At 44.7% G+C, this 27930-nt stretch overlaps 1 protein-coding gene and 1 long non-coding RNA gene across 3 annotated transcripts in view; both read left to right on the top strand.

The window, feature by feature from the left end:
* The window catches only part of LOC135451064 (uncharacterized), a 63756-nt gene extending 48145 nt beyond the window's left edge, over positions 1-15611 (top strand). Inside the window, exons 6-7 of one of the 2 annotated variants that reach the window (XR_010441206.1) lie at positions 9814-9902; positions 15213-15611. This is a non-coding gene — a long non-coding RNA (uncharacterized LOC135451064). Of the gene's footprint in view, positions 1-5128; positions 5444-9813; positions 9903-15212 lie in introns of those variants that run through there. The other variant, XR_010441205.1, reaches the window with a different exon arrangement.
* Positions 15612-26200: 10589 nt separating this feature from the next.
* Positions 26201-27930, top strand: part of HMCN1 (hemicentin 1) — a 170751-nt gene continuing 169021 nt past the window's right edge. Inside the window, exon 1 of the mRNA XM_064720409.1 lies at positions 26201-26969. Coding sequence (XP_064576479.1) covers positions 26708-26969 — 262 coding nt within the window. The 5' untranslated portion in view covers positions 26201-26707. The remainder of the gene's footprint in view (positions 26970-27930) is intronic.

Genomic DNA, 27930 nt, shown 5'->3' with positions numbered 1-27930 from the left:
GGGTTGGTCAGCCAGGCCTTTCTGGAGGTGTGATGAGGCAATTCTCCTCATGGCTTTTTGCTCCTTAAAGACAGTAACTGGCAAGAGGTGCTCCAGACTGAGCAGTTTTGATTCAGATTGGACAATTTACACCTGCAAACAATACCTGGGAGATGCAAAAGGCCTGCAAAAGGCCAGGGAACAAGGGGGAATGAGTTCACGTGTCGCTGTGTCTGTGGGTGATTGTGCATCAGGGGTAGGAGCTGCTGCTGGGGAGCTGGAAGGGAAGAGCAGCTGCTCAGACACCCTGTGAATCCCTTGCTAACAGAGTCAGCCTGAGGGACACTGGAGTTTGTGCCTGTCCAGACTTTTGCCCACTAAAGATAATACCCATGTGTGTGGAAATTGGCTGTTGGGACTCAATGGATTTTTCCCCTTTTCTTTAAGAATCTGGAGACAGTGAATTTTCATGCTGTTATTGCAAATCATAATTAATAATTAATTGGGGGTTGGTCCCCTTTTCACCCAGACCATCCTAAGAGTCTATGAACTAGTCCATTTGTGTGTAACCACAACTGAATTCTCAGGCTGCCTGCAGAAATCCTTGAGCCAGGTGTGTTTACCAACCAGCTCTGAAAATACCTGTCCTTTTTATTCTCCTGAGTAATTTAATCAAACTGACAGGGTTTTTCCAATGCAGCCTGACAGGTCTTTTAAAGCACTATGCTGAGCAGATTTCACAATGAAGATGTTATGAAACAAATAGAGAAAGATCAGGTAAATGCAAAGCCTCCTTTCTTTTGCTGATTAATATTGTTGAGATTTAGGACTCATGTTTAGTTCCTTTGCAGGAACACTCAAGCAATAATTTAAATTAACTAAAACCACTAACATGTGATTTTAACATGTATTAGTCAAACTGTATTAAACCTTTGGGTGGTTAATTGTAATCAGAATTAATCTGGCCCTAATTTGATAGAGCTGACTTAATTTCCAAGGTCAAATTAAAGTTACTAGACTCCTGAATTTCTATGAGGAGGTGCTCAAAATGTTTTCTCCCATCTTGAAGATCCTGCTTTTCTAGGACAGTGAATAATTACTGCTATTCTTACTCTGAAAATATTTATAGTCTCTCATGCTGGTTTTGGCCAGGGCAGAGTTAATTTTCTTCCCAGTGGCTGGTATGGGGCTGTGCTTTGGACAAGTCTGATTTATTTCTCCTGGGCCACTTGGCAATGTCTGCAGCATCCCTTGGCTCCCAGCTTCCTCCCAACGTGATTTAATTAACGCTGCTGCACTTGGCTTCCGCCAAACAGCCTTATCAGGGCTGGCCTCAAGGTGCAGGATGCGCCCAAGGTACTGCTGACGGGTGAACCTCACAGCTTCCACATTCCCAAAGAGTTTGGATAATCATCACAAGGGCTGGATGTTTATCTGAAACATATTCAAGCCATTCCAGCCCTCTTGGGTCTGCAGGTTTAGGTTAGAAATCTTTGACGTAAGACTTGTGGTATTTCCTGCTCCTGACAGAGCCAGATATGCTCAAGTGTCCCTTTGAGGTGACATTTGTCTCCTGTTTTCACTGCTGCTCTGGGGTTATCAGGGCAGCCATTCTTGGATTTGGGTGCAGGAAGAGACTTAAACATGTTCTTGGTCTCAAGTATAAAGCACAACAACAAAGCCTAGAAAATGGGCTTTAAAGGGATGAGAGGGACAATGGGAAAATTTGTAAGAGACAGGGAGGGATTGTGGCAGCAGGGGTGCAGGGGCTGTTGTGGGAGGAGAGACATCTGCAGATCATGGGCCTTTGACTGCTTTGTGGGACAAAAGGAAAGTTGATTGTGAAAGATAAGATAAATGAAAAGATTAATTAAGAACATAAATGAACAGGAGAAAGTGCCATCATGTTCAATTTAAGGTTACAATAAGCTTTGCCAATACAGAAGGAATACAAATAATGTATACAAAGGAGTGTAAATGATAAAAAAATCAATCCAGCTGTGTTGGAGATCAGGAGGGAAGAAATCCCAACTTACAGCACAAAACATAGGAGCTCTAGGGTTATTGCCCTCTTTTTGTCTCAAAGAGCCTGTCACTTAATCAGGCCTCAGTATTTAGGCTTGAGGGCACTGGGAATATGTTTTGTGCAATTTCTGAAATCACAGACCTACAGCTTAGGGCAGGATTTATGTAGGAATCACCTTAGGATCAAAGTGCTGAGGAGCCACAAGGTCAGGCATGTCTAATTATCCCCCAGGATTTAGGAAGCACCTTGGGTGAGGACATTCAGGAATTCCTAGTGCAACCATCCTCCCTGAGGCTTGGGGAAAGAAAGATGCAGTTGTAGGGCAAAATATTAATCTCAGCCCAACTGACAACAACAAGGAAAGACATTTCCCTTGTAAATCTAATAAAAATGTTTAAAACCAAGCTAACTATTGAAGAAGCAGATGAAATTTGCCTTTGAACTAAAACAGCTTTCATGTAAATGCAACTTAAGTCTTCTGTGTGATAAAGTAAATAACTTTTAACCAAATACATATTATTTTAATCTAGTCCTTGAAGTTAAAAAGTTAACTTTCTCTGTGATTTCCCCATTTGTGACAGCCCCTGGCTGTGTTTTTACTGTCGTAGCAGCTTCTGGCAGACTGCATGTCTCTCACATTCACTACAAAGTAAACAGGATTTTTTTCCAAGGGCAGCTGGCTGGGCTCCAGTGGAAGAATTCAAGTTATTCATAAGTTCTGGTAGGCTCATTTCTGCTTAATATGGTCTGTTTTTATTGTAGATTTTATGAAGAAAAAGAAAAAAAAGCTGTGATTTTTTTAAATCCCCTGGGATTGTTTTCTTCAAATGTGTGGGAAATGGCCTCCACCCCAAGCCCCAGCACAGAGTTATGTTGCTGTTTGTCCCGATAATGTTCACCTTTTCTCACCTGAGGCCCTAGAGGCTGCCAGGAGGTTCCTAAGATGCAGACAGCACATGCTGTGCTATTTGGAGGACAGAATTGCTGCTGCAGACAGAGCCCCATCAGTGTTGTGTGAAGGGCTGCAGAGTGCGGCCAGCGTGGGCCACCCTGCACACCCTCCATCCCAGCAACAGGCAGGGCAGCAGCAAGGGCCTTCCTTCTGCCTGGGTAACCCTGGCAGGAAAGGCAGAAAAGGCCTTTAGGGGTTCAGGCAGCTTCAATACTGAGGAGACACAGCAGGGCCACGTGAATTTTGCTCAGTGCCCATCCACAGAACTGGGCTTTCCCTGCTCTTGCCTGGCCTGGTCTCTGGGTTTCCTTTGTGGTTCTTTCAGCTGGAGCTGGGACCTGTAGGAGTACATAGGATCACTCCTGTCTAAGGAGAGAGCTGGGAGCCTGTGCCAGCAGGGGAAAAGCTGGGAAGCTGGAGGTGAGGCTGTCAAAAGGACAAAAGGATATGAATTGTCCAAGCATAAGCTGGAAACTGCATGGAGGCTTCCAAGCAGTAATGAGGTTCTTAGAAGATTTCCTGGGAGGAGGAGGGAACTTGATGCATTAAGAAAGGGATTATATCATAATGATACAGAAACACTGATTGTGCCAACTGGAAAGAGAATTTGATGAACAGGGAGGTCCATTTCCAGCTTAATTTCCTCTTAATTTCCTTCCATAGTTGCAGGAGCACAGCTATGGAAGCAGAGTGTAACTGAGGACGAGCAGAGCTTCATTGACTCTGTGAAATGGGTGGGTTGTTAAGCCAAGTGAAAGTGTTATCATGCCTCTAACCTCCATCCTGGATAAATCAGCTGTTGTAATTGGAAACAGCACCACACTCAATGTGGTTTGCATGTTAATGTGTGAAAATTCACGGCAATTAAACCAAGTAACAAATTGAATATTTTACTTTAAATTTGATAATGTTTCTGTAATACCTTTTAATTCAACATTTCAGGCTGCTTTACCATCCAAACTGTCTTAAATATTGCAGAGCTCAGAATATAAATTGTATTTTTTCTGGGGAGTGCAGAAAAGAGGGTGATTTCTCCCAGGTCAGTCCAGGACAGCTGTGTAAGGATGAGCCACAGAACCTTGTGACACTGCATTTTTAGGTGAGAGACACCCTATGGAAGTTGCATGCAGGGAATGAAGGACATTGGATGTGGCATGTGGCTGGTGAGGGCCTGCTGGGGAGCCTCTTGGGATGTTTGTGGCTCATCAGCTGGGCAGAAAATGGTTTTCTTTATCTGCCCTGTGGTTAGAGTCAAGCAGACAGGTTAACTCAGCCCGATTTGTTCCAATCCCTCTCTCCCCAGTCTTTGTTTTTCCTTTGGCTGTTCCGTGCCTGCCTTTTGTTTCCACTCAGCTCAGAGAGGACACTTTAATTTCACATGAAAGAGCAGATTGATGTGTGGTGCCAGGGATTTACCCAGCATTGCTGGCATACTCAGCCCTGCATTTTGGCTGCCTGTATGTATTTGGAAATTAGAGTATTAAAAAAAAAGGAGAGACTACTCCTCATAAAGCTGAGCTTTATGTGGCTGTTCTACATGTTCAGAGCACTGTCTAGACATCATCTAAATCATCTTGTGATCTTTCCAGGGAATGGAAATGTAAACAGAGTTATCTCTTTCCCTCACACTGAAGTAAACTGCTCAAGGCCAGCAGTGGGAAAGGCTGCCCTTCCCTTCCCATTGCCTTCCTTCTGAAATCCTGGGTATAATTCCCTCTCTTTGGGTTTGGGGATGGATGAGAAAGGAAGTGATGCTTGGGGAGAGGCAGGAGGCAGCAGCTCAGAGATGAGAGTTGCCTGTGGGTCTGTGTATGAGATTGAACATTTTAATGCACATCAAACTCTGCTAATTCATGCCAAGCAAGCCTCATTTTGATGCCTGCCTTAATCAGGAAGTGAGTTTGTAAGGAAATCCCTTTCCCTTTCCCTGGAAGAGTTGAGGACATGAGTAGATGTGGCATTTCATGATATGGTTTAGTGGGCACTGTGGGATTTGAAGGATGGACTTGATGGTCCTGGGGAGTCCTTTCCAACCTCTGTGATTCTGTAAAACCAAGGCATTATTTTCCAATACTACTGCAGCTGCTGTATCCCACAGAACTGAGAGGATTCCTCCTACCAGCAGGCTTTGAGAAGGCTGTACTTATTGACTTTTCCTGTTTGCCCCTCAGTTTAACATCTGTGTGTGGAAATGTATTGTACCTGGAGTGCAGAATTTGTCCATGAGGAGGGTCCTGAGCCTGCCTTGGAAGTCGCACTGCATTTCTGCCCCTAGGGCACTGACTAATCAGCTCCTGCACCAGGGAACAGTGGAAATCCTGCCTTTGGCACCATGATTTTTGTGCCAGAAAGCTTTATCCAAAGGTGGTCACAGGTCAGGCAATTTTTTTTATTCCTCTCCTTCACTTTACAAAGAACAGCAGGTCGGCAGAACTACTCCTACATGAAGATGTTCCTTTTATAATGCTCTTAAAAACAAAATTATTTTTGAGGCAGGATATACCAAAGATGTTTTAATTATGAATGGAGTAGATTTCTTTCCTTCTTGTTAAAATGGAGATTTCTGATACTTTGTCTTGGTAAAAGCCATTTCAAATAAATTCAGTAATGGGTCACAATGTGGTAAGTGTGTGCCACCTGCTGAGAGCACAACTCAAGTAGCTTGGCTAGTAGAAATGCATTTTTCAACCTATGCATTTGATGCAGAATCAGCTGTTGAGTTCCCCTAGGTATGAATTTTCAGGTGAATTTGGCCTGGAGGTCCTGAAGCAGTTGGCTGGGAAGCTCACCAAGCATTCCAGACAGCCCCACTGTCATGGGCTGCTTTTGGCCCTTTCCCTTTTGTGTGCCCCAGCCAGGACTCTTTGCTGATCCTGGCTTGTCTGTAAGCCTTAGGAGGTGTTGGTTCAGTGCTATGGTTTCTCCATGGTGCTCTCTGAAAGGTTTGTACAGGTTTTTTTCATTTTCTTTTGGCTTATTTGCCTTTATCTCTTTCAGAGCAGTTCACTTTTTCCCTCCTACTAAAGCTGACCTACTAGTCCAATACAAGATATATTTAAGCCTTCTTACTGCTTGGATAGAGGCCATTTCATTTTTCTTTGAGAAAGATTAAAAATTAATTTTAATTATTCAAAAAGTCACTGGATTGACTCTCTTTAAAGCTACACCCTCCCTTTCTCTGCTTCTCTTCTTCCCCCCATGATTTTCTTCTCAAAGCACAATAGATTCCTTTCCTTGTTCTGGGTGTTCTCATCCTCCTGTAAAATTCACTAATGAATCCTCTGTGTAACTATTAGCCTGGTCTTTCAAGCAATAAATGGGAACAGAAAAAACTGACAAAGCCGGAGTTCAGGGTTCTGTATTTCGTATGAAAATGAAATAGCATCCTCTTTAGCAAGGCTTTTCTGCAGCTGCTTTGCCATTCCTTTAGGTGTTGCCTTGAGCTCTTCAAAACCCCAGCCTTGCATTACGCTGTTGGCAGAGGCGGCTTTCTCCAGAGAGAGGAGAAATGTAATAAAAAATGAAGTAATGGCTCATTTTTAACCATTAAACTATCTCAAAACCTTACTGGATGCTGATGGTCTGGTCATTTGGGCAGGGAAATTTCCAGCTCTTCTGCTGCCTTGTGTCTCTCCCCTTCACAGCACCCAGGGTAAATATATAGCCCACTCATGAGAATTTTAAACTGTAAGATTTGATGAAGTAATCCTTTCCTTACCAGATGGGTAATCTAACAGGGTCCTGTTATACAGATGGCACACTGCTGTCATAGCTACAGAATTTCTAGTTACAGCAAGAATTAAAGTAAGATTTTTAAAAGGTGGGTCCTTCCAAAAACCTCCAAAAGAGGCTCACACTCAGCACACTGGCCATTCTCTCAAGACCTGGCACTTGTTCAGTTTCTTCTTTCTTGATCAGTTTTATAACAAAACAATAACCATGGAACCCACTTTTCCTTTAGGAAGTTTTTTAAAAAGAAATTACTTATTTTCATCCCTAGAAAGCACATTTTTCCTGTGTGAGGTAGGGGAAGTGGAGTTCCTCCTAAATAAAAACATCATCGGTGTGTTTGATGTTTTGGTGTAAATGTTTGAGAAGGGGAGGCCCTCCAGTGCCTGAGGGGAACCTACAGGAACATGGTGAGGGACTTTGGACAAGGGACTGGAAGGACAGGACAAGGGGAATGGCCATGGGCTGCCAGAGGCAGGGCTAGGTGGGATATTGGAAGGGAATTCTTCCCTCCCTTCTCTGGCACAGGTTGCCCAGAGAAGCTGTGGCTGCCCAGAGCTTGTTGAATCCAGTCACTGTGGGCCTCCAACAATTATCCAAAGCAAATTACTAACATTTCATGTGGCCTTGAATTGCGTTAGAGTTTGCAATGACACAAAATAACACAACTCAAAACCCCCCTTGAGAGCAGCATAAACACACTTGCAGAGTTTCTCTGTGATTTTCCCCAAAAGATAAACACAATAGAAGACAGTGGTGTTTGTTTTCCAACAGTTTTTGCACAGTTGTTGAATATTTCATTCCCTTTTTCCCTGGGTATGCCATGAGGGAGCAGTTCCCAGAGAGAGTTGAGTTCCTGTTTGGCCTCTGTTTCATTAATATTTGTGTACACAAACACACTGACACACCAGACAATGCTCTCCCTGCAGAGCACTCACACACATCCCTGCTGCCAGAGCATTGTTTTCTACATGGCAGGAAACTATTCCAGAAGTTACTTTGCAGTTATCTGGCAAGAAGTGAAGAGTTATAGATTCCTCTGCTTCCAGCCTCATCCTTAGGTGGAGTCAGGGAGATATTTCTGCCCTGCTTAATTGGACAAATTCATCACTGGGCATGGGGATGGGGGGTTGGACTCTGGTGCCAGGTTCCCCTCTGGCTTCCTCCCAGTGGTGGAAGGACAGCTTTCCATGGGCCGGTAAACGGAATTAAAGGTCCTACCTTTTAGCAGGAGCTCTGGAGTCATTAAAGCAGGGCAAAGAAATGTCGCTAAATTTTGAGTCCATCTCCCTAGAAGACTAAGCTAAATTATTCAAATATCATCAAACCTCAGGCAAAATGACTCCAACAGAAGAGGGAGTCTGATAGGAAGGAGAGGCACAAACAGAAAGTGGAGAGAGGAAATTTCTCTGTTAATCCCCAAAAATTTTGTGCTCAGTGTTTCTTTTCTCACATTTTAATGATTTGGCACAAGTGGGGAGAAAAAAAAAAAGTGAGGCATGTTGATGCTCACAGAAAGCAAGTCTGTGTCCTCTCTATATACAGAGCTCATGATAGAGATATGAATGAGAAATTTATCTCTTTCTGGAATGCAAAGGATTTAGTGGACTTTGGTAACTTTCCCAGTTCTTTCTCTTCCTTAATACTCATAATGCAGCTTTGAATATAGACATGCAGATAATCTGTATTAGCTGCTGGTGATGGGTTCTTTGTTTTCAAAATAATTTGAATTTCATTGAGCTTCTCTTTGTTTGATCAATAACTATTTGCTACTTCACAACATTTTCTGATGTGCAACGTTTTTCAGTGGACAGAAAACGCTTTCCTGCTGGAAAGAGATAGCAAGGAAGTTTTGACCTTAGCAGTTTGAGTGTGTAGGCAGGCTGGGAAGGGAACATCCCCAGGGATGGTTTGGGGAAACATTCTGCCTGCAGATGAGCAGAGATGGCAGGAACACTTCTAATGAAGCAAAGCAGGAGCAAAGCTGCTCCACTACTGGAAGAACATCAACATTTCCTGAAGAGCTGCAGGACTCTCTGTGCCCTGGGAGGGTTTGCTCCTATCCCCCTTCCTGCCCTCCACAGCCACAGCCATCCCAAAGTTGAGGCAGGTGCCTGTAAAACAGGAGGAGTCGGCTGAGGAGAAGGGAATTGGGTGCACAGGTTCTGTTCTAACAATGAACTGCAAATTGTGACTCCTGCAAGCTCTTTGGCTGCATTTTTTATTCAGTATCTTCATGAAAAAAAAAATAGATCCCTCAATGAAAAACATTCCATCATAGATGAAAGTTCTGAAAAGAGAGAGACAATGGAGACTGTTTTAATGTAAAAGTATCATCTGAAAGCTGGGAAACAATAAATTAAATGACCGGTGCACCTTAATCTGAGCCAATTAACAAACCTATCTTCTACTTAATGAAGTGCCTATTGTACATTATTATTTTCATTATTATTTTCAGCGTTTGAAAGGTAAACAATTAGCCTGAATGGTTCTGTTTTCTTTTCCTCTGCATTACTTGTTACTTTGCTTACAAGTGTGGGAGTATACCTGTGAGTTTGTATTCCTGTGTAGTCATATGGAGATTGCTTGCTGGCATCACTAATGGACAGTGATAGAACAGGCCTGTGTTTCCTTTAGCCAATATTTTAAGTGGTTGATTTTTTTTTTGTCTTTTAATTCACAATCTTTCATTTTCACTTCACTCACAAAGTGTGACTCAACCTTTGTATTCACTGACCTTCATTGAAGGTCAGTGAATACAAAGCTGACTTATAAGGATAAATATTTTGTATTGGAAAACACTTAAAACTAGATAAACACAAGGCATAAATCCAGACTAGTTTCTGTAAGGAGCTGAGTAACTGCTTCATTCATATCTTCTTATCAGAATATTCAGCATTACAGAAAGGTTTGTGTCTCTAAATGACACAAGAGATTTTCTCTCAATATTTCTAATACTATAATAGTAGGGCAACACTTTAAATATTAAATTGAAGTCTCAAAACTGCTCTTCATCAGCATATTTGTATTGACTAAAAAAATGGACATTCCAGCCTTTGACTTACCTGCTCAGGAAATCAAAGGCAGTGAGAGGAAATGAACTTTCTCTATTGCCCTCTGCTGCAAGTGCCTTCAGGAGGAGCTGGAAGGACTGTCTCTGAGATGTGGCTGCATTTGGATCCCATGATTTATCAGTTGGAAGTACACAGGAAACAAGTAAGTTATGAATATGTTACAACTATTTTAAAATTGCTTTTTTGCATTTTTTTCTTTTCTGTTGGCCTGGCTTTTTTGGAAGCATATGAATGCTCTCAAGGTAGGAGGTCTTTACAATCTGGACTCTTTTTTATTTATCAAAGTTTTTATTGTTATGTGATCAATTAAATCTGAGATGTGGAGCCAGTTATAAAACATAAAGAGTTTGCTCAGCCATTGCCAGGGGGGTTAAACAGAAGCAGATGGTAGTGGGGGTTAGGAGGAACAGTAGGTTATTCCCAAAAGAATGGGGGGCATGGAGATTGGCTTTATGGATGTAACGACTCTGAAGAAGTCACAGCAGGATTTCTGGGGATTGTAGCATAAATAATAATCTCTTGTGCATTACACATACCATATATTTCATAGCCTTTGGAGGAGTTGCCTATTTTGTTTGCCAATTTGTCAACCACTTATATTGAAAGAGATTATTCCTCCTGAAGGAGACTTTCTGTGTTTAATCAGATGATGGCACAAAAATCTTTAGTTCTTTCCAGCATTTGGGAAAAAATACTATTTCCCACTACATTTATATACTTAATTCTTGAGTCTGCATTAGATCCATGGCCTGTTATTTCCTACATATAGCCTATTTATAATCCCAGTTAGAGATATTACAGCTGTTTCAATGCCAAAGCAAAAAAAAAAAAATCAAACACAAGAGTATTAAATCTAATTTTCTGCCCTTCATGTAAGACAAAAATACAATGTTATTCAAGCTAAGGCAAAAATGTGGGGGAAGTTTAAACCATTCAGGCTGGCTCAGCTGTTTCTAATTTAACCAATAACCTTCTGAAATTCCTCAGAACTGTAGGTTTTGCCATTTTAAATGGGGAAAACACCAATGGTTTGGAGGTCTGCCATATATTTGAAATGTTTGAAAGGATAAGCAGGTGACCCAGAATGTTTGTGGGCTGTTTGCTCAGTGTCAGTTCTGGTAAGAGTCCCAGGGCAAGGGAGGGCAGAGCATCAGCGAAGCACTACAGGCTAAAGATGGAGCTGATGCAGTCAGGGGATTTTGTGGAGCTCAGGCTTTGGTAATGGCTTTGAGATGAAGCAGGGCAGGTCTAAACTGGCTATTAGGAAACAGTTCTTGGCTGGTGAGGATAGTGGGACACTGGCACAGGGTGCCCAGAGAAACTGTGGCTGCCCCATCCCTGGAAGTGTCCAAAGCAAGGTTGGACAGGCTCAGGACAAGCTGGGCTAGTGGAAGGTGGCAGGGGATGGCACTGGATGGGCTTTAAGATCCCTTCCAACCCAAACTATTTTGTCATTCTATGCCTTCAAAAGCAAAGCTTTCAGTCCTAAGACATTAATCCCTGGCTAAGAATCTCTGTCACAAAAGTGTAAATGTGTCCAGCCACACAGCTGTGTTTGTGAGCACAGGGCACTGTTCTGCCCTGCCCGTGCCACGGCTCTGGCACTGCCCCTGACGGAGGGCACTGCCCCTGACCGGGGAGCACTGATCACTGCCCCTGACCGGGGGCATTATCCCTGACCAGGGGCATTGACTGTGACCGGAGGGCACTGACCCTGACCGGGGACACTGACCCGGCCCTGTGGGTCACGGTGTCCCCGCTGTGCCACCCCCCGTGTGCTGTGTACTCCCCGGGGAGCCGGGCCGTGTCCCTCTCACACCGCCAGGCGAGCCCGGGGCTCTTCGGGCAGGTAAAAAGGGATTTTTGGGGTAATTGCTGTAATTACACTAAGCGTTGTAAAGGCCTCCACCTCGTGGCTATGCTGTGCAAGGAGCCGGCAGCACCAGGCACGGCTGGAATTTAACTTACCGGTCATGCTAGGCGCTTCGCACGTTTTGCTTACTTCCCTAATGAGCCTTTTGGGAATTCTAAAACCGTGTGAGAGGAACGTGAGGGATGGTGTTAAAGCAGCGGTGTCCTGGGCTGTCCTTTGACCCGGTCACAGAGCCACAGAATATCCTGAGTGAGAAGGGACGCACAGGGATCATGGAGTCTGACCCCTGCCCTGCCCAGACACCCCAACAGTCCCACCCTGTGCATCCCTGGGAGCTTTGTCCAAACCCTCCTGGAGCTCTGGCAGCCTTGGGGCTGTGCCCATTCCCTGGGGAGCCTGGGTAGTGCCAGCACCCTCTGGGGAAGAACCTTTCCTGATATTCAGCCTGACCCTGCCCTGGCACAGCTCCAGCTGTTCCCTGGGTCCTGTCCCTGGGCACAGAGAACAGAGATTGGAGCTGTCCTTTGGGAAGAGCTGCAGCCAGCCCCTGGTGTGCCCTGCCCTCAGTATCCTCCAGCTGAACAAGCTGAACAGTAGCTTCTTGTATGCCCCCTCCAGACCCTTCACCATCTTCATGTCCCTCCTCTGGATTTTTCTCAAGGAAGTTGACAAGATTAAGAGGAGGGTGCTGTATTCCTTTGCATGTTGAGCGCACTTTGTTTAACCTCTAGCGGACCCTCAGCAGACTCGAGAGATGCCAGTCTGGCCTGGCCATGCCCAGGTGCTGTGTGATCCTGTCTCTGTACCCCATAAGACACCCCATAATGCAGATCAGGACTGCATCAGGCTGTGGGACAGGTGGCTTTCTGGTCGGGCAAGGGGTAAAGCAGCTGAGATACCTCAGATGGCAGCAAAGAGCTCAGATACAGGCTGGTTTTGTAAATGGCTGTTGGCTGAGAGGAGACACTGAAAACTGCTTGTAGAAAACTTTTGACTAGATATGGCTGGCCAAGTTTAGAAGTTTTAGAATATAATAGAGTATTGCAGTTGGAATGGACCACAAGAATCATCAACCCAACTGCCTGAGCACTTCAGCGCCCACCAGAAATTACAGCGTGTTGTTAAGGGCATTGCCCAAATGTCTCAAACACTGACAAGCCTGGGGCATGCACCACTTTTTTGGGAAGCCTGTTCCAATGTTTGACTACCTGCTCAGTACAGAAATGCTTCCTAATATCCAGTCTTAAGTGCCCCTGGCACAGCTTTGAACCATTCCCACCCATCTTGACCTTGGATCCCATGGAGAAGAGCTCAGCACCTCTCTCTGCGCATTCCCTCCTCAGGCTGCTCCTCAACCGCCTTCTCTTCAAGCTAGAAAAGCCCAGAGCTGCCTCTCCCAGGACCTGCCTTCAGCCCTGTCATTCTCCTTTGAATGCATCCAAAGACCTCCACATCCTTCCCCAGTTTTAGGGCCAGCCCTGCACATGGAGCTCCGGGTGAGCCCAGCAGGACCATGCTGTTTCTGGATCAGGGCTGTGTGTGATGCCCCCAGAATGGGATTTTCCCTCTGCTCCCTTCTCCCCAGTACTTCAGTGAGATTCTGGCACCTCATGTGATAGAGAGAGAGCAGGCTGAGGCAGAGGGTGGTTGAATTCCCACTTCCTTTCCCAGCCCTGCTCAGCCCAACCTGAGGCAGTGATGTTGGTCCCAAAGGTGCTGTTCCCAGGAGGACAAACACAATGGTGCTGCACTAGGCTACCCCTTGTAAGCAGAACTTGCCTTTTCTTTCTCACATCCTCCATCTTTGGCCCCTGCCCCCAAGGAAATATGAGCTGCTTCTCCAGGACTGCACACAGCTGTGGTTTAAACAATGCTGTTTGATCCTGAAGGTTGGTATTCCACAGAGATCAGAGATTTCTATTTGATCATGAGAGCTGGGGTTCTGCTGAGGTTTGTACTAATCCTCATTTCCCACTTAATAAGGTCTTTGAATATATTCTGAAAAGAGAGTTTTGTTTAAAAAGTAAAATAAAATTGATCTTTGAAAGTCCCAAGCTACCCATGTCACATGAATATTCTCCACTTGTATGCTTCTTCCTGCTGTCTAAAAGAAAAACCACAAGCTTCATCAAGACACTAAGTGGATTTAAGTAGATGAAATCCAAACAGATCCTCTTTTTTTGCCAGGTTAGTTTTAAAAGAATGTGACAAATCTAAATACTGTAATTACTAATGATAATTGAAAATAAACCGTGGACCACTTCTTGATTTTATCCATCCTTCAGCAGGTCAAAGTATTTGTTTCAAAATTACCTTTCTGCCAAATCCAGTGAGAATGTAAACAACTTAGATATTGAACTAATTTTCTTTTTTTGTACAGATAACTATTTTTTCTTCCCAATTTCTTTCTCAATTCACTGACAAAATCGCCCTAGTCTGAAGACAGTCAAAGCCCATTCTTAACCCACTATTCCCATTTCAGTGCTCAGGAGAAGAATTCCCAGTGGTTTAATAACTGAGTTGTGCCTTTGGGTTTATGCACACGCTCCTTTGTTCCGGCCCAGGAGCTCCAGGAAATGTCTCTGCCCAAGATAGCAAATCTAATCTCTGCCTTTGTTACCATGGCCTGCCACTGGGAGATAAGCTTTCATTGAAAGCAAAGCTGTCACTGTGCTATGGGAGCAATATTTGGTGCAGCAGCTTCTGCTTGATTAATAAAAATGAATAATTTAGAGAGTCAGTAATCATTACAGCTGTGTCACTTTGAAATCAGAATAGAGGGTAACAGGTGATTCTGAGCCCAAAAGGGTAACCAGGGGAGGTGGGATGGGGCCCTGGGCAAACTGATCCAGTAAGTGGCATCCCTGCCGCAACAGGGAGAAGAAATAGATGGTCTTTAAGGTCCCTTCCAATCCAAACCATTCTGGAATACTATGAAATAACACAAATGCTTGTGAAGAGGGCAGTTGTTTTACCTGAGAGCTCTGTACATCCAAACTCCATTCAATATACAGAGAAACCAGCTCTAAGCATTAACCCAAAAGTTATAGTGGTATCACTGCAGTTTCTATCTGATGTCTTACCCTGAAAGCAAAATCTTACTGCCTGCCTTTTTCTGAAGGCTGTCTTGGTAGTTAAATAGCCAAAAATAATACAGTCCCAGAATGGTTTGGGTTGGAAGGGACCTTACAGCCCATCCAGTCCCACCCCTGCCATGGGCAGGGACACCTTCCACTGTCCCAGATTGTCCACTGCCCCCATCCAGCCTGGCCTTGGACACTGCCAGGGATCCAGGGGCAGCCACAGCTGCTCTGGGCACCCTGTGCCAGGGCAGCCCATCCTCATAGGGAAGAGTTTCTTCTGAATACCCCATCTAAATCTACTCTCTTTCAGCTTAAAGCCATGTCCTCTTGTCCTGTCACTCCATGCCCTTGTAGAAAATCTTTCCCCAACTTTCTTGCAGGTCCCTTCTACAGAACAATGGTGGCATCAGTGAGATAAAACTCCTATGCTTAAAACCAATTACCGAAACCTTAGAATATTTTATTTTACAAGATACTGTAAACCTTCTGCTTCCAGGTTTTTTTTTAATTGAAGAACCTCAAGAACAGTCCCTTGATGAGGCCATCTACAGTAGAGCTTCTGAAATACATTTAGGACACCGCCTACTAGTACTTATTTATCTGCAAAGAAGGTCCACCTTCTGCTTCTTTGGTTCCTGACCCTTTGCTGGGAAAGTCACACTGAGCATCATAGAGTGGCACTACCAGGAAAGGTTATTTGGATGCTGAATATTGCAGTTCAGCTGTGTGTCCTCTCTGTTTGTTCTGGTTTTGAGGAGTGGATTTAGAAGTACTTTAACCAGAAGAAAAAATACAACAATAAAAACTCTGTAACTGCAAGCAACAGGAACTAAATGACTGTAATAGGCATTCCAAGAAGTCTGCAGAAATGCTTTGATCACAAGAACATTCCCAAACCTTGCAATACTGGCACTGGGGTTATTAAGCAAGAATACATTTTATCTTGGCATTCAAGGAGTGTAACAGAAAAAATATGATGCATTACCTTCCTGTAAATTATTTTATTGTACACAAAGAAGTTTATATTTTAAGTTATTAAAGTGTGAGTATCTTAAAAATCTTCACAGCAGCTCAGGAAGGCTGGGAAAAGACAATATGTGTTTTTGAGATGTTCTGTGGCTGGCATACATGGAAAGGGCACTTCCCCTCACCTTCAGCTCATCTACAAGCCATAGAAAGGAGAGATTTCTCTGTATTATACTGACTGGATTCTAAAACTCATGAAAATTAGTTTATTACTGTTGTTACATGTTAATTACTGGGCACAGACAGGGACAGAAGGGAGTCATGCAGGTCTTTGCCAGCAGACCTATGGGCTTCAGCAGCAGTCCTGCTAATCTAGGCCCTGCATTTTTGGAATCATTATACATGCCAATATACTTGGCACCCTAATCAGTGGATTCAGAAAATCTCCCAATGGAAATTAATACACAGGCAGGAGAAATGGGAAAGTTGATCAGGCTGCTTTAGTCTGGAGTGTGGCCTCTCATACTGAAGGAGCAGCTTATTCTGGGTCTGAACACATTGCCTGATTAAACAGGGATGGGCTGACCCAGAGATGGCTGGAAAGGAAGTGAAGGAGCCTGTTCACCTCTTCAGGCCAGGAATGTGTTATTGTTTGTATTTAACTGGAATCAACATTATTTCTGACACCTTTCAGCATAACAGACAATGTTTTTCTTTCAGACTCTCAGACCCAGGAGCCTGAAGGCAGGAGGTAAATCTACACAGGACTGGAGCATTGAAATAGTAATTTGTCTTTTTAAGCATAGCTGTGATAATTCCTTACAGGAGCTGTCCCTGTGCATAGGCCAGATGCTGCAGTTGCAGAAACAATTCATTTTCCCAGCTTATGTAATTTACTCATGATGTGAATTTACCAAGATTCACTGTGGTGCTTCAGAAAGGGTTTGGCATTGATTTACATGAAGTGAATCTGCTGCTCACTCTTTTGGAGCAGAGACAAACCACAGGCAGTGACCAGAGCATCACTTGATGCTCCACTGCGCTGGAGCAGAATGGGCTTGCTTGTCTCACATGCTGCTGTGGCTTGGCTCCAAACCAAATTTCTCTCTTGCAAGTCAGGCTTTGTAAGAGAAGTTCAGCCTGTCACAGGGCACTGGCAAAGCTGACTTAAGACTGAGGTATTAGAGTAGTGACAGGAACCACTGCTGTGCTCAGACTGGGACTGAGTGATTTGGTGACCACAGGGGAATAACCTCTGGTGCTTACAACTGGCCTTAGCCTCACATTGCTGCTGCACCAACCTCCTGAGGTCCATTCAGGACCTCATTTGACACCCACTGGAGCTGCAGACCAGCAGGTTGGCTTTGGTACATGTATCAGGTAAAGCTGAACAGCCTGCCAGGGCTGTGCAGACCAGCTGCAGCCATAGCTGTGGGTATTTGTGCAAACAATTAGATGTTCTCAAGTCTCAGAAAATGAGCTTGAAATCCTGGCAGCATAAACCTGTGGCTCCTGGTCTCCAGTTTGCAGAGCTGCAAGCCTGGCTGTTGCCAGCAGCACCAGGCTCAGAGCATCAGCACCTCAGCCAGCCCCATCTCAGAGCCCTCTCTGTGCTGGGTTCACTGTCTGTGACCAAAGAGCCACCACAATCGAAATTGTGTCGGTTTACCTGTGCTGACTCAGGAGCCTGATCCCAAGTCCTGCCAGGGGACATTGGATTGGATAGTAGGAAAAATTTGTAAAGAGTGGTGAAGCACTGTCACAGGCTGCCTAGGGCAGTGCTGGAGTCACCATTCCTGCAGATGTTCAAAAACTGAGCATCTGTGGCACTTCATGATATGCTTTGCTTGGCATGGTGGGATTTGGTCAAAAGTTGGACTTGATGGTCTTGGATGTCTTTTCCAATCTTCATGATTCTGTGACTCCTTCCATCTTTGATGCAGAGCTCCTGATACTGCTGATTCCTACTTTGGGCACCATTTGTCTCCCTGACTGTGCTTTGCAGAGAAGGGTACAGATGGTCTTGTCTGGGCCAGTGAGTGCTCTTGGAAATGCCTGAGTTCTTTCAGTGGAAAGCCAACAAAATCACCTCAGAGCAGACTTTTATCTGGAAAATTTCAAACCAGACCATGAATCTAACAAAACAATAAAGCTCTGAAAGCAGGTTTGGAATGGAAACTGCCAGGTAGGTAACCTGATGCCAAATGATGAATTAGCCATTTCTGTCTGTCGTGCGTGTGTGCATTAGCAACTATGTTTTATAAGAGGAAACCTTTTTTATCACCCTTTCCTATGAAAGGCTTTTTATTCTTATTATGAATAAAGGCTCAAGTCCACTCTTACTTAACTCATCCCTTTAATCCTAGAAAATGCTATGCCTGACAGAAGGCTCACATTTCACAGCAGAAGGAGAAACAGACAATAATGAAAGAATTTATATGCAAAACATTCCAAGTTTTAAGAATACCTCTGTTATGCCAAGAAGAGTGTGACTGTGGAGAATACAGTCCATATTGGTAGTAAAACTAGCTCTCCACTACCTAGAGGTCTTGGAAAGTTATCCCTGTTAACTACTGGGGAGGTGCTAACTTACAGTCTGGCAGGATTTTAAAGGATGCTTTGGTCTTTATGAGCTTAAATGTAAAAAATGAGACTGCAGACTAAGAAAAAATGACTCAAAAGTTATGAACTCATAAATTGGGTGAACTTGGTTTCTTCAAATGCTGGGAAAACACATATCACATGCCTGAAGATATTTAGTGCTCTGTGGCTGAAGAAATCTAAAGCAGGATTTTTAATAATGTGAGAAAAACTTAAATTAGCCAGGTTGACACATACACAAAAATATAATATTGAGATTGGAACTGTGAGCTAACACTTTCATGCCAATGAGGATAGGTGGGGAGAGAAGTGCCAAGCAATTTTCATCAGTCTCAGCCTGTACAGACAGGTGCCTGGAACCTGGACTTAGGTTTGGTTTAAAACAAAATACTTTTCTGACAGGTTTAAAAGGAGCAAAACTACAACTCTGGAGAACTGAATATTTATTTTCTTCTTTACTATGCAAATGGCACAAGCACCAAACTCATTCCCATTCCTGGTAGGGTTCAAGGCCAGGCTGGACAGGGCTTGGAGCAACCTGGGCTAGTGGAAGGTGTCCCTGCCCATGGCAGGGGGTGAAATGGAATGGGCTTTAAGGTCTCTTTCAACCCAAACCTTTCTAGGATTCTATGGTTTGTCGTTCCATGAAGTAGTTTTATTTCATTATTTATGATCAAGGATGCCTGGATCTCTTTCACTTCAACTTTATCAGAACACACCCAGAGAACAGCTCTATCTAATTTCTGTCATGGGGTGTTGATTTGATGCTGAACCCTAACTCACTCCTCCTGAGAAGTTAAAACTAGAAGAGTTCATTCCAAGGCATGAGGTGCAGTAATTAAGCTCATCTGTCAACTGCATTCCAGAGGATAGCTCCAACTATGAGAGGAATGGGATGCTTTGTGATTTTATCTATGGTTTGAGTGTCTTTCATTGATTCCAAAACAAGTTTTTGTCTGTAGAGCCAAAATGGCAAAGCAGCTGCCCTTTGTAACAGGATTATGATACTTGAAGTAATTTCCTCTTCTTTCAGAACCTATTCTGGGTGTCAGCCAGGAAATATTGCTGCTTGCCTGACAGATAAGGGATTGCAGAGCTGTGCTCTGCACTAATTCTGTTAGCACTGCCTCAAACATCTAACCTCAGTTCCCTCGGCAGTGTTTAGGACTTGCTTTAGTAATAAAAAAGTAAGTCCTATACACTGAGAATAGTCCTATAATTGAGAATAGTTCTGCATATCCAAAGTTGCTGTTACATGTTATAGACTGTCATGTGATGGAACTTTTGTAGATTTTTCTGAATATCAAAGTTCATTTTAAGTAATTCAGAACTATTAAGGAGACAACAGAAAGGTATTGAATTTACATTTTCTCTGGTCAAATTATGAAAAAAAAAATCTATCCTTGGACCAGTTATGAAAAAAATATACTCTAAGTAAATACACTTTTTCCCCAATATAAAAAGTACTCTTGGTTTTTGAATTCTCCTATCACTAGAATCTCTCTGTGCAACTTAATTTACTTTCCAGAAAACCTTCCTATAAAAAAGACTTATGTAGATATTAAGTACAAAACATTTGGGCATAGGGAGGATCTGTGTGTGTCTGTGGTGTTTGCTGCTATTTTAAGGTTGCTTTCAAGCTCACGTGTGAAAAGTAATTTCATTTTATATTCTCTAAGTTTATTTTTAATAAGGCTAAAAATCCATCCTTTCTCTAATCCCTTCCCATAACATTTCGTTGTGATGTACCAGCAGAGGGAGATCATGTTCTTGTTCTTCCTCCTGCTTTCCTAACACAGCCTAGTTGCCTAATTGTAAATGTATTGATAACCCTGACATGGCTAATACACTATGTTGAAATTCTCCAAAATACAATCCTTGCCAAGGAAAAAAATTTAGAACACCTTTAAAAATTATTTTTCAAAAAATTCCTATATGCAACAGGCAATTACTCCAGTGGTGAAAGCAGTAACTGTGTAGTAGTTTTATCTGTTTTCATAGAATCATGGAATTGTTTAGGGTGGAAAAGCCATCCAAGACCATTGAGTCCAGCCATCCCCACTGCCCCAAGTGCCACATCCTCACATTATTTGAACACCTCCAGGGATGGAGACTCCACCAGTGCTCTGGGCAATCTGTTCCAATGCCTGAACACTCTTTCCATGAGGAAATGTTCCCCAGAAACCTCCAATCTAAATCTCCCCTCTTGAGGCCATTTCCTCTCATCCTTGTTTTTTTTACATCTATACATCTAGTTCTCTATAAATATAATTTGATGTAAAGTTCATGTGTGCAATTTAATGCATATACATGGGGATTTCTGGAGAAATCAAATGGGAGGTCTCCATGGGCTGGAAAAGGAGGTCCAGGTGTTTAGGGTGGATGTGGACACCCATGGTCAGTGGTGATTCTGATGTTTTAGGGGCAATGAACCCCAGACTGCCTCATGCACTGTACTTAATACACAACTACAAGTAAGGTTTGTATGATGACATGGCTTTGGGTAAAATATAGTTTGGAATAATGGATAATTAGCATGAATTCCCTATGTGCAGAATAAAAAAAATTAATTACATGATGGAGCTGAACTTGAAAAATGATCTTTATTGCATGGTTCTTCTTTTGCTTTCAGTGTGTGAGAATGTTCCCAGTGTTTTAATAAAGAAATACATTACTTTTCTCATTAAATACTTAATATATTGAAATCTCCATCTGTCAGTTTATCTTCTCTTTTGTTTTTCCAAGTAAGCAGCAGAGCAGGTCCTAACTTGGTCCTGGTCTTGCTCCATAATTGTATTAATGAAGGCAGCAACTCTGCTTCTGAGCCATAAACAAAACTTTTGACCCCTGACTTCTATGTCATGATCACAGGATGGACTGTTTTATAAAACAAATGTTTTATAACCAAAAGCAAAGTGATTTCATCTTGCAGATGAGAGATGATTCAGTGCTACAGCGGGGTGAAATGGTCTCTTGGCTCAGGCACAGGGTTTGTTAAACAAACTACTCCAGTTGCTACAGCTACTTAGGCCTGTGTCTCACTCTTTTTCACTGGGATGCGAGAGTTTGAAATGTGTTGAACTGTGAATCAAACTGACATTTGTATTTCAGCAAATCTCTGTGGAACAGAAAGAAGATTCAAAATGGCAGAAGTGTCTCTGCAGGACTTCGAGATTCTTCACAATCTAGAGCACACAGCATGTTACAATATCCCATTTTTACAACTTTTACATGAAAACCTGCCTGTCATCAGAAATGTTTGTAGGACACAGGGAATTGCTACCATTCACCTGTCTGCTTTGATTCTGCTGGAAAGCATTAATTGGCAAAGCCATGAAATATTAGAGCAGACTGAGTTTAGAAAGGAAGCAGGAACCATAAAACACAGGAAGGCCACAATTCAGCCAGGCACTATAGGTGTGAACGTTTCAAAACAGATTTCAGTTCCCAGCTCATCTCTTTATAGCTGTAGGGTAGGAGCAAGGAACATAGCCTGTAGCATAGTTTCAGATTCAAACCTTTTGGGAAAGTGGAGATCAGAAACTTGCAGTTCTTCAGCACCTGGATTATGTAATAAAAACATTCATTCCTACACAGAAGCTAGAATTCAAGGGTTAGTTTCCTTAACTAGAGCAGGTTGTTTCTAGTCATGTGGATTCTGGGAAAACTTAAAATGTAATACCTTTCTGAAGAGTCAGAAGGCAGAAGTAGAACCAAAGTTACATACATCCCATTTTTATATTAAATCACAGTTTTTATATTGTTGGCAAAGGTGAGGTACCTCACAGGAAGCTGTGAATCCTCTGTGACTGAAAGGTCTTGAGATTGTTCAGTATAGAGGCTCTCTGGTTCTGTCTGCAGCACAGCTTTTACCCTTCTCCAGTGAGATGCCTTGGTCACAGAGCAGAGAGATGAGTACTAAAAACACACTCTCCATGTGTGAGAGCAGCTGCACAGCTGAATCCACAGGGCACAGGCTGGAAAAGGGTCAGGGGTTATTTAGTCCCTTCAGAGTCTGAACACTCATCATATAATGGCATTCACATTTCAAAATCTCCCCCAGAAGCTGGGCAGGTCTTTTCATGGTCTCTGTAGATGAATTTGAAGATTATAACAATATAACCACAGATTAATCTATCAGCCCTTTCTCTTTTCTGCACCTTGCTTATCTTTCCTTGCAGATCTCTAGGCAGCAGCTCCAGTGAGCTTCATTACCTGCTTTCAGGCTCCTGACATACCTGCTAATTCCTGTTGTAGCATTCCTGTCCTGGGATGGCACTTTAACCCTGCCCTTGCCAAAAGCCGCATAGGTTCTGCCTGAATGCAAGAATTTGAGACAAAAAGGTTATTTTTAGTTTTAGAGCAGTGAATTTGCAGCTCTCATATACAGGACTAGAGTGTCTGCATACATAAAATACAAAGACAGGACTAAAGGTTGGCTAAGAAAATACAGTCTGTGAGCTGGAGAGATCTCACTCTACAATACACACACTTCTCACGGGGAGAGCCAAAGCCACCTACCCAAAACAAACAGCACCCATTCCCTTCTTTTCCACAATTAATCAAGTTCAAACAGAAAAAAAAAAAGGAAAGGAGAGATGGGACTTTTAGGAGAAGTTGGAATAAAAGCTCTAAATGCATAAATGCACAAAAAGCTTTATGGAGTTCCAGAGGAAACAAAAGACTGTCAAATGTCTGTGACAAGGCAGCCCAGAGTATCTGGGATACGTGCAGAACTTGCTGGCCAGGAGAGAGGTGTCGTGAGAAAGAGCTCTGGTGGATGCAGCCTGCTGCGAGTGGTCCATGGGATCCCAGGAGGAGCATCTGTTTTGGGAGCAGCAGTTGCTCTGTAATTAGAGAGCAGCATCAGCTTTAAAAACAATCATTTTGATGTTCTCCTTCAGATGGAAACTTGGGTTTTTGAAGAGGAGTCTTGTTTATTATAAACGAGGATGAAACAGTCAGCTCTTTCCTCATTAGCAGCCACTGGACAGGAACTATTTTTAGCTGCAAATTACAAAATGGAGCAGATTCAGACAGAAACACAAAGGGTGAAAAGTATTTCCTTTCCAGTCTTCTAAGCTAGAGTACAAATTTTATTAATTTTAACTGAGATGAGCTAGAAAAAGGAACTAAACAACTTAATTCTTTACTCCACCTCAGCTAATACTTTACAAGTGTCCAGGATAAATACATAGGGAAAGACTCATGGGCTGTTAGGGTTGGAAGGGACCTCTAAAGGTCAGCTGGCCCACACCTTGCCCACACTCAGTGTGACAGTACAGCAGTGTGGTGGCAGCAGGTTACACTGTTAAGACCACATCTGTTGGATTCTTCCATGCTCCCAAATTGCATGAGGAAAATGCTAAATTCAAGCCCCAAAACAGGCACAAAAAGATGATCAAGGTGAAGCTAGAAATGTTCAGAATTAGGAAGTGTGAATACAACTGAAATATCTGTGCATACAAAGGAGACTCCAGTGGACCTCGTGAGGGTGGCACCTGCAGTGGCAGAGGCAGGGCTGCTCCCTCTGGGGTACCCTGATCCTGGTCCCCTCCATTCCCTGCCCACACCCCCCTACCCTGACAATCCCCAGGTGTTCCTGCCATGGAGCACTCCCACAGTGCCTGGCCTGGCCTCAGAGTGCCTGTGCTTCCCTCTCATTCTGGCATCAAGTCAAAACCTTACTGGAGAGCATGTCAGAATCAAAACAAGGATTTTTTTTTTCAATAGATGAATCTTTGGCAAACTATGAGAACCATCTCATTGGAGAAGAAGAAAAAAAGTTGTTCCTCTTGCTACAGGACTTTCTGCAAATTTCAAAGGCCTGCTGTGAATAATAGTGTCAGAGCTTCCAAGCTGCAAGGCCATTTTATAGTGGAAAGTGTGAGGCAACCAAAATAAGAATCAGTTTCCACTGTTACAAAATAAAGGTTTTGCTTTATGTGGTACCTTAAAAGCCATGTTCAGGGATGTGTTTTGGGACACAGAAGTAGGTACCCCAGAGGGTTATTTTTTTCATACAGCCATTGGGTTTGTTCTTTCTTGTTCACAGCAAATTGGGAAATAATTTGAGACAGAAAGAACACGATGGCTTTCTTTATGATGCAAAACATAACAGGAATTTGTCCTCCTAAAGGACTGAAGGCAATCCTTAAATCCAAATGCTGCCAGTCCTTGGGATGTTGGAAATACATATTCCTATTTAATGGCGTGAGTGCATCTCTCCTTTCACAATTTGTGAGTATTTTTGACAAACCTGGTCCTAGTTTTCTGCTAGCAGAGTTACAGATGAGACAAGTTTTCCATGGTTTGGGGTTTTATTGCGAATGCTTCGCACAGCTCTGGTTATGTGCTCCCTTCTCATGACATCAGTGCTGAAGGGGAGAAAGAATGTAAACATCTGCTTTTTATAATTCAATTCCAGGCTTATAACTTGATTAGGATAAGCAATGTTTCTACATGATTTATTTTCCAGTCACAACAATGCACAGTTTTAGCAGCAGTTTGAAGATTAGTAAAATAAGGATGGAAACTAATGAGGTAAATCCTGCTTCACGGTCTACCTTTCTGAGCTGCCCTGAATATTGTGCAAAGGCTGGGGATTTCCCTCCCACTTGGTTTTTAAAATGATGCCTCCACGGTGCAGGAGGCAGCCCATGGAAAGGAAGCTTACACAGCAGCACTGAGGTGAGCTGGAGCAAAGGGAATTTGGCTCGTGACTCTCTATGGAGCCCTTCTGTGTGGCATTGGGTCAGGACTGAATTTTCCAATGATGCCTGCTGGGACATTGCTGCATCCCTAACAAATGAGGCTTGAAATATAAAACCTCTAGTCTCTTCCATTGCCTGAGCAAAGTTGAAACTCCACTCTAGTCACTTCCCTTCCTTTGTTTTCTAGGCTTTTTCTTGCACCAGAAAACTGACAGTGGCTGGTGCCATTGTCCTGGTCACAGCCTGGAGTCTTTTCTACTCCCTTTAAACTATTAAATTTAGGGATATGCTCATGGGCGCTGAGGAGGGCTTCAGTAGTAGTTGCGGATGTGTAACTGAAGCCAAGGACAGCCAGGGTGGTAGTGCATGTCAGAGTGATTTCAGTCTTGTATCATGTTTCCAATAATAAAACACTAAAAATCACAGAATCTCAGAATGGTCTGGGTGAGAAGAGACCATAGAGCTCATCCAGTCCCATCCTCTGCCATGGGCAGGGACACCTCCTACTATCCCTACTGCTCCAAGCCCTATCCAACCTGACCTTGGACACTGCCAGGGATCCAGGGGCAGCCACGGCTTCTCTGGGCACCCTGTGCCAGGGCTTGCCCAGCCTCACAGGGAGGAATTCCTTCCCCATATCCCATCTGACCCTGCTCTTCTGGGACGAGCCGGCACCGCCACCCTCACCTGCGGCAGGTGCGGGCCGGCAGGGGCAGGTGCTGCTGGGGCTGTCCGGGGCGGGGCCGGGAGGACCCCAGGTGAGGGAAGGGACCCCAGGTGAGGGAGGGACCCAGGTGAGGGATGGAAGCCCAGAGTGAGGGCAGGACCCCAAGTGAGGGATGGAAGCCCAGTGTGAGAGCAGGACCCCGGAGGTGATGGAGGGACCCCCAATTGAGAGCGGGATCCCGGACTGAGAATGGCGACATCGAGATGCGGGAGGGACCCCAGGTGAGGGAGTGACCCCAAGTAAGGGCGGGACCCCGAGAGGGGGCGAGAGCCCGGCGTAAGGTCGCCGACCCCAGGTGAGGGCAGGGGCCGCAGCGGGCCACGGGAGGCGGGACCGGGACCGGGGCGGGCGCTGCCTCAGTGCGTAGCCGGTGCTCCGGGGCGGCAGGCGCAGCTCCATCCCCAGCCCGGCTGGCAGCAGCGGCCCCGCGGCACGGCCGGGGCTCAGCCCTGTCCCTCGGGGCGGCGCTGCCCCAGCCCTGCCCGGTAGGGAAGGCGGAGCGGGGCCGCAGCCGCGCGCAGACAAAAGCGGCGGCGCTTCCTGCGCCGCGCCTGAGGGGAGCGGGCGGTGGGCGACGGGGTCCGCTCTCCCCTCTCCCCGCTTGGTCTTTGCTCCCCTCGGTCTGTCTCTGCTCCGTCCCTGTTTATACCCGCGTTCTCCCCGCTCCGTCCCGGTTTATCCCCGCGTTCTCCCCGCTCCGTCCCGGGTCGGTCCCAGCGTTCTCCCGCGTCCGTCCCGGGTCGGTCCCAGCGCTCTCCCCGCTCCGTCCCGGTTTATCCCCGCGTTCTCCCCGCTCCGTCCCGGGTCGGTCCCAGCGTTCTCCCGCGTCCGTCCCGGGTCGGTCCCAGCGCTCTCCCCGCTCCGTCCCGGTTTATCCCCGCGCTCTGCCGGGTCCGTCCCGGATCCACCCGCACGTTCTCCGCGGTGTGTCTCCGTTCCCCCGGCCCGAGTGCCCCCGGTGCCTTTCCCGGGGGTGCCGCCGCGATGGCTCTCGGTGGGAGCCCCGGGGCGCCGGGCACGGTGCTGTTGCTGCTGCTGCTGCTCGCCCTGAGCGCCCCCGCCGTGCCCGAGCCCGAGGCGGTGCCCGAGGGAGCCTCCACCCTGGCCTTCGTCTTCGATGTGACCGGCTCCATGTACGACGACTTGGTGCAAGTTATCGAGGGCGCATCCAAGATCCTGGAGACATCGCTGAAGAGACCCAAGCGGCCGCTGTACAACTTCGCGCTGGTGCCGTTCCACGACCCAGGTAAGGCCGAGCGGGACCTGGCTGGGGCGGGCAGGAGCCGGGAAGGGCAGCAGGGAGCTCCAGAGGGCTGGCAAAGGATTGGGTTTGCTGCGGTTGCAGGGACTAGACCCGAAGTATTCCTGTCTCATCGTAGTCGTTATTGCCGCACGCGTTTCTCTGCCGGGGGCGAGTAACATTTTGTGACCCCTATCTCCCTACAAAACTTCCCAAAGGCTTCTGGAGTGGGCCCTAAATGCGCTTTGTGCACCAAGGAGTAGTTAAGGGATCAAATACTCCCCTTTATTGTCCAGATACGAGCTGAAGTAGCGTCACTGAACTGCACGTGTAGTAGTAACGGTGCTATTGAGTTATTTTCCTATGTCCTTCCATGGGAGCGCACTTAAGAGCATGAATAATGCAGTTGCACTCTTCCTCTTGTTTTATGATCCCATGTTTACATTCAGAAACTTGCAGTGAAATTAACATGGTGTGTTTTTTTGGTTTTTTTTTTTGGTGGTTTTTTTTGTGTTTGGTTTTTTTTTTTTTTGGATCTTCTTTCTTTTTTTTTTTTCCCTCCTTCTGCTGTACATCGTGTGTTCCTCTCTTTCAGCATCTGTTTTTTGTTCCCTTCCTATCCATTTTCTCTGGCTTTCTTCCTCTTTGCTTGTCAAATTCTTCTGTTGACTTGAAGAGGAAATAGGAACAGGATGCCTCAGGCTGGTGATGTGTGCTGTACTGTGCAATAAAAACTCTCTTAAAGAAAAAAGAATCAGAAAGTGGGAAAAAGCCCTTGAAAATGATCTTTTGGCGTTATTTCCCATGGAATATCTCAGAATATGCTCAATGCTTAAGAGTTTCATTTTTGCAGGAATGTCAGCAAAAAAAGTGGACATCCTCTCTATTTCCCCCCATTCACAGATACTTCTGCTTACAAGATATATGTTTGCTATTGGTATAAATACCTTAAACCAAGTGCTTAGGA

Source organism: Zonotrichia leucophrys, chromosome 8 (genome assembly GCF_028769735.1).
Source record: "Zonotrichia leucophrys gambelii isolate GWCS_2022_RI chromosome 8, RI_Zleu_2.0, whole genome shotgun sequence".
Taxonomy (NCBI): Eukaryota; Metazoa; Chordata; class Aves; order Passeriformes; family Passerellidae; genus Zonotrichia; species Zonotrichia leucophrys.
Note: the sequence above shows the minus strand (reverse complement) of the source record. Positions and strands in the feature narration are given on the sequence as shown.